Below are 16511 nucleotides of genomic sequence, written 5' to 3'. Positions count from 1 at the left end.
GGATAGAGTCATCTGAAGGCTATCCAGTTTGTCTTGGTATCTTAGACAATTCTGCAAGACCATCGTGGATGCCAAGTATCGCCACACTGTCAGTTGTAGGATGATTTTTTGTTCCATAGAGAAAGGCTGAAGATAGTAAAGAAGTGTATAGATTATCTACATAGAAAAGAGAAGTGTTATTATGATGTTACCAGTATTAAAAATTTCTTTCCAGAGTAACCATGTACATGTCATCCAGCTATTCAAATACTTTTATTCTTGATGACAAGGTAATTAATGTTGAAGAGCACCATAGAACATTACATGACCAAGGAGACTAAGTTCTGTAATCCAAGTCTGGGTATTCTGACTATGTAAACAAATGAATTGGCTGTCTGAGTGAATCCTAGAAAAATTCTGTTTATATGAAAAGATGGGAATAAATTATCTGAGGGCAAATTAGCTATTTCCTTTATCATTTTTAACTAATAATATGTGCATAGGTCCCTGTGAGCCTCTTGCTTTATTCTACACTAAAATTAAGTGGTTATTGATTTCATTACCCCAGGAAGGAATATTTTGAGTAATTTTTTATGTCTGTACGGAATCTGAGCTTAAATTAAAATTGGCCAATCCTTAATTTATCTAAAAAATAATGCTGGGTTTAAAAATAACAAATAAAATTGGGTTTTGTTAATGATACAGTGGAAGTAAACACTGGTTTTAGACTCGGGAAATGTGGATTGAAATGTAGCTGCTACCACTCTTAGAAATCATTTGGTTTTAGAGAACAGAAGCCCATTCAAACTAGCTTCAGTAAAAAGGAATGGATTTATTGGAGATATATAAAAGTGTTTTCCAGAATCCAAGAATAGGAACTGTGACTGCTAAATCTTGTCACAAGTTACTGTCACTGTCTCACTGGAAGCAAATCATCTCTGTTTCTCCCATCACATCTGCTCATCTTCCCCTCCCTGTCCCTCCTTTGCCTTGCCTTTTTTTTCCTGTTTTATTGTGTACAGGCCCAAGCCCTGGCTTTAACATCCTTTCTTATTTTTAGCATTCAACAAAAACTAACCTGGTTTTCCAGTATACAAATTCCTAGTTTCTGAGAGAAAATCCAGTGAACTCAGTTTAGATCAGGGATGTTCCTCTTACTCAGTCCATTTTAGTGAAGGATTAGGATCATAGTGGTAAGTGGAGTTGTGTCTTCTAGGGGAACTTCTCTAAGAATGTGAGTGTGAGAAAGAATTGATAGAAAATGGGTGACATGTCTAGAATAATACTTATTATCTCTGTGACCTTGACTGGATCACTTAGTCTCAATTAGTCTCCATTTTCTCACCCTTAAAGTGAAATAATGATGGTCTCCCTCCGACTAGTTTTTGTGACAGTCAGATAAGACAAGGTACACAGAAACTTTTCTAAATTAGAAAGCTTTGTAGTAGAGTTAGGAATAAATCAAGTAAATAAGTTATTTAAACCATACCATATGTGCTTTTCTGTGAATTAACAGGATCTATTTTGGAAGTAATACTTGTATAATATTTTGCTGAATTCCATTATAGTCATCTATAATAAATGATTCCAATTAAAAGTAGATCCAAATGGCACATAACTACACAGCAAATTTTTAATAGATTCGATTACAGTTTAATAACAAAATGCATATAAATTGTTTTAAAGCATAGAGTTAGATATAGATTCACAAAGCAGCAGAGTTTTTGAGCTCCTACTATGTGCTAGGCCCTATGGGGTACAAAGAAGACTGCAAGGCTGCTAAGGAATCGTGGGGCTCCTTTTCCCAGGAGCTTTTGTAAGCTGAGAAACATGTACACCAAGAGAAAATGATAAAAGTAATAATAAGCAGTACATGGTAAATGCAAGTTAGATTATAGTATTTCATAAATTAAAGAGGTCATTGAAGGCTGTGATGGTCATGGAAAGTAATCTAGAAGGAGCTGGGATCTCAAACATGAATAGAATCAAATAGGGAAGCAGGTAATGGAATGCAAAGTCTTATGAGTCCCTTGTCTGGAATGGAACTTTTTTGAATAAGAGGATATATTGAGACTGAGGGGTAGTAAGTATAGTCTGCACAGTTCAGACTATATCCTGTGAGTTTTTGAAGGTTCTGGAACAAAGGAATTATATTATGGATGCAGTATTTTAGACAGCTGTTTCCCTGGTGCCAGTGAATAAGATGGGCTTGCAAAGAAGAGTCTGGTGGCCTTGTCTCCCAACCCCCATGCCTCCTCCCAAGAAAAAAACTAGCACAAATTCTTTAATGATGGGAATGCTGATTGCCACTTAAGATAGATTGCATGTTACATATTCCAATCCTTCTCATTTTCCTTAAACATAGATTGTTTTCCAAATTACAATTATTTTCATTTTGTCATTCTTAACCTACCATGTCTCCAGATTCTTGTTTAAGGCCAACATAAAGCTTATTTTAGTAAATTTTACTGTTTTAGAATAGAAAGAATACTAAGGAAAAGATTAGACCACATAAGTGCTTATCAGATCTAATGTGGATTCATTTTCAGTTACTACACTTTGAATCAACTTTCCTCACTTATGTGAGCTCTGAGTTGACACTGCACTCAATGGGGGTGCCTTGAAAATACTTTAGAACTTTAAGTGGTAAATGCCTGAGCATTTTCCCTTTGTTGCTTTTGGTCAGCTGTGTCATCATTTGGGAAATGTCAGGGTGGACGAACAGCCAGTGCTGCTTCATTAGGCCCCTACTGGGTTGTCAGGTGTCCCACCACTGCCACTACCATCAGTAAGAACCAGGGTCTAAGAGGGGACTTGCCTAATGACAGCTTTCTCCATTCATGACCATGTATACTGGTATTAGCCCTTTAAAAATAAAATAAGTGTGTCATACATTCTGAAAAAACTCCTTAGAGACGAGGTGAGGTTGGCTAAGCCCTACAAAGATGGCAACAGAATTTTCTTTTAACTCTTCGTTTTGACTTGTTTTTAAGCCACCTCTTCAGTGTGTCTGTGTAATGTGATTATAATGCTTTATATCTTACCAAGAGTCTTTGATCATATATCAACACTCTGGCTTGAGGGCCTAAATCTTCAGATCCAGGGATTAAGAGAGAGGAAGGGAAGGAGAGAGGGAGAGGGGAAAGATGAAAAAAAGGGGGTGCCTGGCTAGGTTGGTCGGTGGAGCATGTGACTCTTGATTTCTGGGTTGTGAGTTTGAGCCCCATGTTGGGTGTAGAAATTACTTTAAAATGAAATCTTTAAAAAAGAGAGGGAGAGAAAGAATATGTGTGTTTTATAGGGAGAATATTCCTTATTTTGAATTATTAGAATCATTAGAGAAAGGGGTTCATTGAAATATTTATAGGTAAGATGAGTCATTCTGGACATTAAAAAAAATCAAGGGAAAGGATGGTGGGTCACAATCACAAAAACTTTAATTTAGTGACTCACTCTAGTGGTTTTACAATTACCCTGCCCCTTAGGCCTGCCCTTCCTGCCCAAACTTCTTCCCCTTTAGGAGAAAAACCATTTAGGAAAATAAACTCACGTCCCTCTGAGTATAGCATTGACTTCTATACATACATGTGACATTCAGTTGGAATTTGACCATACAATTTTCAAAGTCTTTTACAAATTTTGAATTTATAAGTGCAGTACAGCTTGCCTCAAGGGCTGTGAAAAGTAAGATTTAGTATTTTCCATACGTTTCCAGAAATTACTTGGACCTTGAACTAATTCAATGGATTAAAGTTGTGACAGATATTTAGTTAAACTAGAGACCAATTATTTTGAATAAAAACTTAAATATTCAGCCTTTTTTATTACTTTTATTTTCCTGAGGGTCAGGAATAACCAACTGCCAGCTTATAGGGGTCCATGAGGCTGAAACAAGAACATAATAAAATCTGAATAAATGAGCGTTAAATGCTTTATCTGAGGGTGATGTCTGTGCATGCTTGTGTTGTAATGGTGATTCTGATGTCATAATGACTTCATGATTCAGACGGAACCTTTGAAGGATTTAATCAATATAAAGTGCATATTGCCGTTGCTTCTGCTAAGTTTGAAAGAAGTATTCTGTGAAAAATGCTGTAATTCTTTAGTTCTTTTCCGGCTCAAGGTTATCCTTAAGATCTACATCTTTGCTGTTGCTACTGTTCTTTAGGCATATTCAAAACATGAGTGAGATCAAGACTGACGTCGGACGAGCTCGGGCATGGATAAGACTGTCTCTAGAAAAGAAGCTCTTGTCCCAGCATCTCAAGCAGTTGCTCTCCAACCAGCCACTCACCAAGTAGGTGATAGCCTCTTAGACATTTCTGCTTCTGTGACCTGTGTGTCTGCAAAGCAGATTGCATTAGCTGACAAACTGGCTTTTTCAGCATGAATTGTTGATTTCTGTGCACCTGCATTCTTTCTTTCTAACAGGCATGTGTTTTGGACACTCCATGGTTTGATTTTACCTCAGAGGGCATACCAGACATCACAGCCAAAGGCTAGATTGCTCTGTTCTCAATCAGAAAACTAACTAATCCACACAGGCTGACAGTAACATCCAAAAGACAGGTTGAATCTATGTAAACCATTTATATCATATTATAAAGATCACAACAAAACCTGAAGTAGTGGGAAAAAAAGGTCCACATTAACGTGTTTCTTCTGAGAGTCATGCCAGTGCTTACATTCAATAGTTTAGAGCCAGGAAAACCAATTGAGTACATGTTAGTTAATTGTTAACTGTTTTGATAGGTTTCCCTTTACTGCATCAAGAAACCTTCTTAGATGAAATACATCATCCATATAAGATACACGTTAGAGTTAATTTGAAGGCTGAGGACATAGTTCTCTAGAGCAAAGGTATGCAAAAAATTCAACAAAGATCTCAAACTTGACAGTGTGGTGGAATCTTACGGTAACAATTCATTCTGTAGTTTTGCATTTGTACACATCAGCATTGGACTACTTACCCCCTAGGGGATCTTAAGATGAGTTTTAATGTCCAAAGAACAGATTTAATAGAGAATGTAAAGTGAATTATAGCCTGTGAACCTGATCCTGTACTCTAAAACTGGTTACTCCCCTTACCCATCCCCTCCCATTATAAATCATTCATGGCCACTGTTGCCAAAGTACAAAGAAGAAAATTATAATGATCATTTAAAATCCTACTACATAAAGGTTGGGCACCTGGGGGTGCCTGGCTGGCTTAATAGGTATAGCATGTGATTCTAGATCTCAGGGTCATGAGTTCAAGCCACATATGTGGCATATGGCATAGAGTTTAAGTTTACTTTACATACATACGTACATATACATTATATATGTACGTATGTATGTATATATGTATGTTGCGTGCCTGGCTGACTCAGTTGGTAGAGCGTGTGACTCTTGATCTCGGCTCAGGTTATGATCTCACCGTTCCTGAGATCAAGCCCCGTGTAGGGCTCCATGCTGACAGCACAGAGCCTGCTTGGGATTCTCTCTCTGCCCCTCTCCCTCCCTCTATCTTTGTCTCTCTCTCTCTTTCAAAATAAATAAATAAACATTTTCTTTTTTTTTTTTTTTTTTTTTAATTTTTTTTTTTAACGTTTATTTTTGAGACAGAGAGAGACAGAGCATGAATGGGGGAGGGTCAGAGAGAGGGAGACACAGAATCTGAAACAGGCTCCAGGCTCTGAGCTGTCACCACAGAGCCCGATGCGGGGCTCGAACTCATGGACCGTGAGATCATGACCTGAGCCAAAGTCGGCCGCTTAACCGACTGAGCCACCCAGGCGCCCCTAAATAAACATTTTCTACAGTTTAAATAAAAAAAATAAAATTTTAAAAAATTATAAAAAAGAATAAATTCCTACTGCATAAAGGTAAATTTCAAGTATTTCACATGTTTTCTTCTGTACTTCTATGCATGTTCTCTTACTTAAGATTATACTATATGTATTTAATATACCAAAAAAAAAAAAGAAAAAAAAATGAAAGACTAAAGAAATGAAGAAGACAAATGACCAGATACTGTGGATGTAAATAAAGACTTACCTTCAAATTCTCGTTCAGTCAATATCGTTCAAAGAGTAAATATTTGAGCATCAGGCTCTATCCTAGGTGCCAGGGACAGTTTTGAACCAAATATTGTTCTTGCCTTCATGAAGCTTATATTTATCATGTGAGGGAGACACATAATAACATCACATAAATGGTGATCATTATGATGAAAAGTCAAATAGGGCAAGGGGATTAAGAAGGGTTTTGAGGACCACCTAGGTGGCTCGGTTGGTTAAGTGTCTAACTCTTGATCTCAGGGTTGTGCATTCAGGTCCTTTGTTGAGCTCCACACTGGGTTTGGAGCCTACTTAAAAAATAAAAATTAAAAAAAAAAACAAACATACTATATGTACAATTCAGTATCCTCCTATTTTTGCTTAGCATTTTATAAACCTTTCACTATATTGTAAGAGCATAAGCTCTGAAGACTGAATGCCTTTGTTCAAATACTGCCTTTACTGTTCACTATTCTAATGACTTTGGACAAGACACTTAACTTTTTTGTGTCTCTGTTTTCCCCATCTATAAAGTGAGAGCGCTGGTAGACTTACCTCATTGGGGTAGTCATGAGGATTAAATGTATTAATAACTATAAAACACTTGGAAAAGTGCTTAAATGTAAGTGCTTAATAAAAATTATTTACTATTTTTAGTAGTAGTAGTTGTGTTGTTAAAACTCTTCCTAAACTTTATTTTTAATGCTCACATAGCATCCCAATGTATGCATATGCCATAATATATCTTTCCTTTTACAAGTAACGTTTTTTTTAAGTTTACTTATTTCTTTAGAGAGAGAGAGAGCATGTGCACATGCACACACATGCCAGTGGGGGAAGGACAGAAAAAGAGAGGGAGAGAGAATCGCAAGCAGGGTCCTTGGTATCAGTGCGCAGCCGGACAAAGGGCTTGACCTCATGAACCGTGAGATCATGGACTGAGCCACCCAAGTGCCCCTACAAAATAACATTTTAGTGGTCATTCATGAGTAAATCTTTGCCCATATTTCACATTATATTCTTAGGACAGAGTTCTAATAGTAAAATTAATGTGTCAGAGGGTATGACTGGTTTAAAACAATTATTACCAACAAACTACTTGCCTGAAATTTTCAGCCCCATCAACTGTAAGAATGGCTATTCATTGCACCCACACACACACTCCAACCTGGTCAGTACCGGTTAGCACTTTTTAAATCTTTATTAGTTTGATAGACAAAAATGGATTCATGGAGGTTTTTTCCTTTAATTGCTAGTTAAGTTACAAATGTTTCATTAACCATTTGTATGTGCATTTTTGTAAATTGTCTCTTCTTTCCAGGTGAAAGTTTCTACCTATACTGATTAAGTGAAGGTGTTTATTTTTAATGCAAGACATAATGAAAAGCATGAAAACTATACTATTATTTTGTGCTTGTCTTACCCATTCCTAGGAAGCTTTATAAGCGTTATGCTTTTCTACGGTGTGAAGAAGAAAGAGAGCAGTTTCTTTACCATCTTCTTTCCCTCAATGCTGTTGACTACTTCTGCTTCACCAGTGTGTTCACCACTATCAGTAAGTCTGGAGAACTAGCTATTATTATTAGGTGAAGAGTTGCTCAGGTGACAAATGGAATAAGAGTTTATACTTTGAAAAGTGAGATATATGGTAGTTCAGTGAGGTAGACACTGTGGATGAGGTGGGCCCCACCTGTGTTGGAATGAAGGTTGTGCCCCAGCTTCCAGGGGTGCTGTGGGAGGGTCGCCCTCAGCTGTCAACCCCCATGGGGAGTCCTCACCAGAACAAACTACCTTACCCCCAAGATGATCCCTCCTCGCTGGTCAGCCAACATCCTAGGATGATCATAGGGCTGCCCTGGAAATTACCATGGATCAGCTGAGGACTTCACTGTGACTGCATCACAGCTTAACTTCTCTCTCAGCCCATTCTGCTTTCTTCTTCGGGTGGTGATCCCAGGAGGAACATCCTGCATGCAGATTTCTGACAGTCTGCTTCCCAGGAAGCCCAGTCTGCAGTAGGAAATGGGATGGATGTTAAAAAGGAATGTTTTATTAGGGATGTCTGACTGGCTTAGTCAGTGGAGCATGCAACTTTTGGTCTCAGAGTGATGAGTTCAAGCCCCATGTAGGATCTAGAGCTTTCTTTAAAAAAAAAAAAAAAAAAAAGGAATGTTTTATTAAACAAATGGTCCAGTATCTTACACAAAACACATAAAATTTTTAAAAACCAGCATACTGTAATAAACGTATAGAACTGTGAGCATCATTAAACTTTGATGATTCAGAAAGACTTCAGGACCTTACTGGATGATGTAGGTATATAGAGGGAGGAAATGCTGACTGGAGATGTGTTTCTGATAGAAAGTCGAATTATAGCATTTATTCTGTTCACCATTACTAATTCTTTTTTTTTTTTTAATATTTTAGAGAGAGAGAGCACAGTGGGGGTAGAAAGGCAGAGGGAGAGAATCTCCATGCTAAGTGTGGAGCCCAGTGTGGGGCTCAGTCTTACAACCCTGGGATCATGACCTAAGCTGAAATCAAGAGTGGTGCGCTCAACCAACTCAGCCACCCAGGCATGCCACCACTGTTTCTAATTCTTATGTGCAGTGGCCCCCCTTCCCCACTTGGAGAATTTTTACTTTGTGTCAGTTAGGAATTGTGTTTAGCTGCAAGAATCAGAAACTTGGAAAACAGTGCTTTAAGCAAATTTGTAGTTTTATATTGCTTACATAATGAGAAGTTTCAGGATAGTCCACAGTATGTTCACAGACCCAGGGTCTTTGTCCCTCTCTTCCTAGACCGTTCTCAGTGGGTGCTAGCCACCTCATGGTCATAAGATGGCTGTTCTCAGTCTACCTTCTAACAGGAAGAAGGAAGAGTGCCAAGGAGAAAAGGGTAGAATCTGTGCTAGGAAAACAATTTTCCCCCCAAATCCCAATAATTATAACATTTCACTAGCCAAAAACTTACAGGTTTTGGCTTTCTAGTGTCTGATAGAGGCAGACAAGAAAAAATGGAGTTGAAATGGGTATTGAGCCAACCAGTAATAGCTGTCAACTGTCTGTTAGTATCTAAACTTTCAGTTTAGTAAGTTACTGCTAGTGTAAGAAGCTAACAAGGTATATACAGTTTTAAAAGAGAAGAAATAGCAGAGGTAGTTAGGACTCCTAAGATCCTACTTGTATCTATATATTTCATGTAAGTAACTCTTTGAATTTGAGGAATTAAGATCTTCATGAAAGAAATATTTTTAAGTTTGGGACTCCTGGGTGGCTCAGGTCAGTTAAGCGTCCTACTCTTGGTTTTGGTTCAGGTTATGATCTCACAGTTCGTAGAGGATCTCGCAGGGATCCTGCCCTACATCAGGCTCTGCACTGACAGCACGGAGCCTGCTTGGGTTTCTTTCTCTCTCTCTCTCTCTGCCCCTCCCCTGCTAGTGCGCATGTGCACGTGCTCCCTTGCATGCTTGCTCTCTCAAACATTTTTAAAAAAGAAATATTTTAAGTTTAATAATATTACTCCTTTGATACTTTATGTAGTCGCTGTTGTGAGTCCGTGGTCTCTGCAGCCACAGAACTGCTGGTCCTAAGTCCCTTTTTTTTTTTTTTTTTTTTTTTTTTTTTTTTTTTTTTTTTTTTTTTTGTAGCTTTTCTAATCCTCTCAGTGAAAGGAATGAGAGAAGCCTCTGGCACCTAAAATAAAGTCTTGCACTAACCTCTTCTGCTTTCAGTTTCAAAACTCATTTGATTCTGATGATTACTAAACCATGAAAGTGTGGCCTTTCCTCTGACATTTTCCTTTCCTTCAGCTAAAATAAAAAGACAGAAAGGGAGGTTTTATTTGCCCAACCTAAAGAAAGTCTTCTATATAAAATTAGGGAAATGAACCGTTTATCCCATTCATTTTCCTCATCTAAGAGTGCATTGAACCGTGAGCTCATTCTCTGAGGCTGTATCTGGGCACCTTGTACAATAAATGTGTGTCATCGGGTGTGTAGATCATTCAAGGAAGGAGGGGTTCTAATACCCCCTCTTATGACTAAATGAGTAGAAATTCCAAGGATGTCAACAAAAATTGATTGTACCTTGCTTAAAAACAAACAACTATGGCTCTGAGGGATAAAAATGTGTTAGTGTGTTTGAGCCATCCCCATTTTTTAAAAGAATGGAGGGAGTGCGTAATGTCTATTTTGAATTGTCCTACCTTGTGTGAGCAAAAGGCAGCAATAGGACAGTGACATCTAGTGGTGTCCCTTTTGAAGAGCCTTCAGAAGGAAGAGGTTTCACACAGATCTCTTTCCACCTCTTGGTTCTTTCCTCCAGGGCTCCTTGCACGGGAGTCACCTTAATTGTGATTTATAGACTTTATGTCCAGAATGGCATTGTTTATTACTCTTGGCTTTGCATATTGTGCTGTAAAATTGGAATGGGAACATTCTGAAGCATTGTCCAAGAAGATTAGCAACAAAGGGATACAAAGAGACATTCACCTCCTTTTGCATATGAAACCAAATCAGCAACCATGCTCATGTGTACTTGATTTTGGAACAAAATTGAAACATTAAAGCAGGGATGCCTGGCTGGCTCAGCCAGTGAGGTACGTGATTCTTGATCTCAGGGTTGTGAGTTTGAGCCCCATGTTGGGTATGGAGACTACTTAAAAATAAAATCTTTCAAAAGACAAACGAAATAAATAAAATATTAAAGCAGTAAAAATTCTATATAGCAGTCAGTTCTGGTGTTAATGCCTGAGATTGTTTTTTATAAATGTAAAGATTATGGGGGCCCCTGGGTGGCTCAGTCGATTAAGCATCTGACTTCGGCTCAGGTCATGATCTTACCATTTGTGGGTTCAAGCCCTGCATTGGCTCACTGCTGTCAGCGCACAGACTGCTTCAGATCCTCTGTCTCCCTCTCTCTCTGCCCCTGCCCTGCTTGTGTTCTCTCTCTCACTCAAAAATAAATAAGCATTTAAAGGAAAAAGGAAAGAAAAGCAAGGTTATATACATCACCACGGTAATACTCTGCATGCCATGCATACCTGGTGACATATATGCCATGGAAGCCATCACAAGTGTTGGACTTGTGGTTTATAAACTGGACCTCCTATTTCTAGACTGGAAGAGGTGATCTCTTTTTAAGTACTTCTTGATCATAAAGAACAAACTATCTGTGAAAGCCAACAGAGTCCTTAATAAATATTTGTTACAGCATCAGGAGATTTTTTTTGTAATGTTTATTTATTTTTGAGAGAGAGAATGCACCAGTTGGGGAGAGGCACAGAGGATCTGAAGTGGCCTCTGTACTGAGAGCAGAGAGCCCAATGCAGGGCTCGAACTCATGAACTGTGAGATCATGACCTGAGCTGAAGTCAGATGCTTAACCAACTGAGCCACCTAGGTGCCCCAGTATCATGAGAATTTTATTGTAATTTTTAATTAATTTCAGCATGATTTCTTTCAGTGATTCCCTATAGGTCAGTGATCATCCCCATCAAAAAGCTGAGCAATGCAATCATCACATCGAATCCTTGGATCTGTGTATCAGGGGAGCTAGGAGACACGGGAGTAATGCAGATTCCAAAAAATCTCCTTGAAATGACTTTTGAGGTAAGTTCAGCTAATACCTTTCTTAGCAGAAAATGTCTTACATAGTTCTACACAAGGATTCCAGTTTTGCTTTTTTATTTTTCCTCAAATCAAATAATATAAAGGAGTACTCAAGCATGCAGGATCATTTTTGTGAGTATAAACCTAAAGTTTTAAACACAATAATTTGTTTTGTATTTTTACTGCGATTAATTTTAATTATTAGGCTGTATTTTTCTACTTTCAGTGAAATACTTTTGGACTTTGCAAGGTCCTATTCCATGATTCCCAGTGCCTAGCACAGAACCGGGCAAATAGGGAGCATTCAAGTCCATGCTTTTCCCACAGTGGTTCTCTTCCTGACTGTCAAGTGCTCCCTGCCTGAACCTGGACAAAAGGACAGGAGAGCTGACATGCATGCTTCTGGCTTGTATACCACATGGTGGCATTTATAGATTGATTCTATAAAAATACCTCTCAATATTGTAGTCCATTTTCAGGTCTCACCTGGTGAAGTATTCCCTTATCTCTGAGCCCACATGCAGGTTGATCCTGGCATGCAGGAAGAAGACAAATATGTGCTCTTGTTTCAGGAGGGAAGTAGCACTAACTGACTATCCTCTTCTATTCTTTATATTCCTTATGGAATAGCAGTTTCCACTCCATCATAACACCCCCAAGAACCTGTTTTGGCCCTGTTTATCTAATGGACTCACAGCCAGCCACCTGTATATAAAAGATTAAAACCCTTGTCTTTTCTTTGACTAGCAGGTGTGGAACATAAACTCTATATAAGTCCCATCATTATTGTTTCCAGACGCTGTCTCATATCTGTCTCGTTTTCCATCTATCCTGCCACAACTAATTCAGGATGCCATCCTCCCTCACCTGGATTGCTATGATGCCTTCTCTCTCACCTTGATACAAACAAGTGAAGGGCTTTAAGAACTCATAGCTCTGCTGTTCCTAACCATACATAGTCAGTTGGGGGGTCTGTGATATTTTATCAGAGTTTAAAAGTCAATTAATTGACATTTATTTTTACTGTCCTGTTATCATTGCTTTTTTTTTTTTTAATGTTTTATTTATTCTTGAGAGAAAGAGAGACAGAGCATGAATGAGGGAGGGGCACAGTGAGAGAAGGAGACACAGAAGCCGAAGCAGACTCCAGGCTCTGAGCTGTCAGCACAGAGCCTGACGTGGGGCTCGAACTCAGGAGCCATGAGATCATGACCTGAGCCAAAGTCTTAACCGACTGAGCCACCCAGGCGCCCCTCATTGCTTTCTTTTGTACTTGTCCACCAAGGGCCAGGAAGGACATTAATAACTATACTTTTTTTATGATAGCTTCAAAGACTTCTAGCAGATGAGGTTTGAAGTCAGTTCTGCCTTAGTATTTATTAGAAACAGAAAAATAGCCATGTGAGTGATTTTTTTATATCTATAGTTGTTTTCCTGAGCACACTGTAACTGAATCTAAATATCATCCTTTTGCCACTTCTTTCTTTTTTTTTTTTTAACTTTTATTTATTTTTGAGAGACAGAGAGAGATAGAGCATGAATGGGGGAGGAGCAGACAGAGAGGGAGACACAGAACTTGAAACGGCTCCAGGCTCTGAGCTGTCGGCATAGAGCCCAATGCAGGGCTCGAACCCACGAACTGTGAGATCATGACCTGAGCCGAAGTCAGACACTCAAACGACTGAGCCACCCAGGCGCCTCTACTTTTGCCACTTCTTGAAATTCTTCTCATCCTAAAGGCACAAGTTCTGAGTTCCCCAGCTAGAAATAATTTTTCCTTTTCCAGTGTTTTTCTACTACTTGCTTACATCTCTAGTTTAGCACCTTGCACAGTCCCCTCATTTGATAGTTAATGTCCATATGTCTCCTCTCTCAATAGCTGGGATACCTTAGATGTGAATATATTTCTCTAGTGCAAAGCAGAGCCCATTATGCAGGATGGGTCCTCTGTAATTATTAAATTAGATGGGACCAAAGTGCCATCACTGAAGCTAAGAGGTAGCGGCGGTAAGATCAGACACTGAATAACCTGTGGTCCTGTTCCTACAGTGCCAGAACTTGGGGAAGCTGACCACTGTTCAAATTGGTCACGATAACTCAGGACTGTTAGCCAAATGGCTAGTGGATTGTGTCATGGTCAGAAATGAGATCACAGGACATACTTACAGGTAAGTAAATGTCCTTGGGAGATCAGAACTCTTTGAGATTCTTTAGACAAGAAAAGGTTTAAGAATTGTTTTCTTTCTAAAGCTTTCTCCCTGCCTTCTGAATTTTAGTATAGTTTTTTGGGTTGTTTGGTTTTGGTTTTGTTTATGGAATACAAAATTGCCCCCCAAAAAAACTTGTAAAAAAATTGTGTTTGCTGTTAATGCTTAGTCCACAAGTGTTGGCAAAGAGTGATCTCTAATTTAAAAAAAAAAAAGAAGGTTGAAGTAATTCATTTAGTAAAAAGGAAGGGATCTCTTCAACTCTACTAGTTACAGCTGGCACTCCTCTTTGGAAGTACTCTCCTCTTTTCTCCTATAACTGAACTCCCAAATTAACTTCTAGTTTGAAAATATTCTTCTCAGAAGATCTAAGCACAGGATTTTAATATAGACTAGGTATGCGAAAATATTGAATCATTTTAATTTGGTTTAGTGCAATAACAATTTATGGCTGTATAAGAGAGAATGTCTTTATTTTTCAGAGATTCATACTGAAGTGTTTCTAGGAATGAAATGTCCTTATACGCACAATGTACTTTAAAATACTTCAACAAAAAAATAGAGGCGCCTGGGTGGCTCAGTCAGTTAAGCATCTGACTTCCACTCAGGTCATGATCTCACATAGAGCCCCGAATCGGGCTCTGCGCTGAAGCTCAGAGGCTGGAGCTTACTTGGGATTCTGTCTCCCTCTCTCTCTATGCCTCTCCCCCACTCACACTGTCTCAAAATAAATAAACATTTTTAAATACTTCAACAAAAAATAAAAAGAAGCATATGGCCAATCATTAAGTCTAGGTGATAAGAATATGGGTATCTCTTATACTATTCTCTCTACCTTTCTGTGTGTTTGAAATCTTAAAACACAAATTTAAAAAACAACCCATAGGCACTAAAATGATGAGTTTCACCCATGATGCCATTTAAAGAATTCTGATTAAACTAGTAAAGTACTGGTGATTGAGAAGTTGTTTTTCTGACCTACAAGGTTCCCATGTGGACGATGGTTAGGGAAAGGCATTGATGACGGAAGCCTGGAGAGAATCCTTATTGGGGAATTAATGACCTCAGTGGCTGATGAGGATCTGGTAAAGCAGTGTCGGACTCCACCCCAGCAGAAATCCCCCACCTCAGCTCGGAGACTGAGCATCACTTCACTGACAGGAAAAACCACCAGTAAGTACTGTCCTTGTTAAATTTTCAGTGTGCCTCAGGTGTTGCAGGCATCATCTGGGGCCATTTTGCAGGAAACTGTTGCATTAATGAATTGTGGTAAGATTAAAAAGAAGAAAGCTGAAGAAAATTAATTTGGGTGAATGGAACTTAAAAGACGGGAGGGGAGAGAAAAGGGAAAAAATAAGGGAAGAATTAATAAATAATTAAAGGCCTGAAGAATTTAGGTTTAAAAACTGCATGCTCTGTTCTAATTAAGGTATAGAAATATGAATAAATAATATTTTTACTGAAAATTAAAGGAGGAGGGGCATCTGGCTGGCTCAGTCAGTAGAGTATATGACTCTTGATCTTGGAGTTCAAGCCCTATGTTGGGGGTAGATTGTACTTTGGGAAAAAAAAGCTGGGGCACCTGGGTAGCTCATTTGGTTAAGCATCTGACTCTTGATCTCATCTCAGGTCTTGATCTCATGGTTGTGAGTTCAGGCTCCAAGTTGGGCTCAAAGCTGAGCATGAAGCCTACTTAAAAAAAAAAAAACAAAAAAAACAAAAAAAAAAACCTTAAATGAGGAATAAAGATAGCTTATATTACAGCATTCCCAGAGAGCCGTATCTAGCTATCCAGAGCCCGTTGTTCTAAGAGAAAATTATAAAAATTCCTCTCCTTACCCCCATAGTCCTACAGAAATGATAAAATATGTAAAGGAGTGACTTCTATGGACAGGATGCTGTGCTTATATGCCATTTTTAATAGTACCATAAACTTCTAATTTATGCTAATGTGGGCTTTACTAGGCTGAATAATGTCTCTCAAGGGTATTAGATCCTAATCCAGAATCAGTAACGTTACTTTTTTTGAAAAAATCTTTTCAATTATTAAGTTAAGGATCTTGGGATGGGAAAATTATTCTGGATTATCTGAATGGTCCCTAAGTACAGTCACATATAGTCTTATAAGAGGGAGGCAGACAGAAATTAGAAACACACAAGAGAAGACAGTATCGGCAGAGATTGGAGTGATAACAGCCACAAGCAGCTACCAGAAGCTTGAAGACATGAGCATACTCTTCCATAGAGCCTCCAGAGGGAGTGTGGCCCTGCCCTGATTTCTGCCTGGTGATAATTTCTGACTTCTGGACCTCCAGAACTATGACAGAATAGATTTCTGTTGTTTTAAGTCACAAGTTTGCGATAATCTATTATAGGAGCCACAAAAAACTAATACAGAGGCAGTATGATTTAATGAAAAATTACGGAAGTTTATCAGTGAAGTGGTTTTATTTTAGCCATAGACAATAAAACCATAAGTAGAATAACAAGGGTACCTGAGAGGTCCTTAGTTTACTTAACAAAGAAGTTTCCCTAGATGTTTTTAGTCCCTATCCATTTATTAGCACATATTAATATTAGAATGATATAGTCTAAAAATCCCCCTTATTCTTTCTCAAATTATTCCCCTCATTCATAATTCCTTGTTGCCTTCAGAAGTAAAATTCACACCAC

At 38.5% G+C, this 16511-nt stretch overlaps 1 protein-coding gene across 3 annotated transcripts in view; it reads left to right on the top strand.

Moving 5' to 3' along the window:
• The window catches only part of DENND5B (DENN domain containing 5B), a 182607-nt gene that overhangs the window by 152795 nt on the left and 13301 nt on the right, over positions 1-16511 (top strand). For all 3 annotated transcript variants that reach the window (XR_007456619.1, XM_049625243.1, XM_049625244.1), the window contains 5 exons: positions 4148-4276; positions 7454-7575; positions 11486-11631; positions 13681-13799; positions 14824-15011. Coding sequence is in view for 2 of the 3 variants with exons in the window: in XM_049625243.1 (XP_049481200.1) it covers positions 4148-4276; positions 7454-7575; positions 11486-11631; positions 13681-13799; positions 14824-15011 (704 nt within the window). In the remaining variant the exon portion in view is untranslated. The remainder of the gene's footprint in view (positions 1-4147; positions 4277-7453; positions 7576-11485; positions 11632-13680; positions 13800-14823; positions 15012-16511) is intronic.

Source organism: Panthera uncia, chromosome B4 (assembly GCF_023721935.1).
Source record: "Panthera uncia isolate 11264 chromosome B4, Puncia_PCG_1.0, whole genome shotgun sequence".
In the NCBI taxonomy this organism is placed as follows: Eukaryota; Metazoa; Chordata; class Mammalia; order Carnivora; family Felidae; genus Panthera; species Panthera uncia.
The sequence above is the reverse complement of the archived record's forward strand: the minus strand, read 5'-3'. Positions and strand labels throughout refer to the sequence as shown.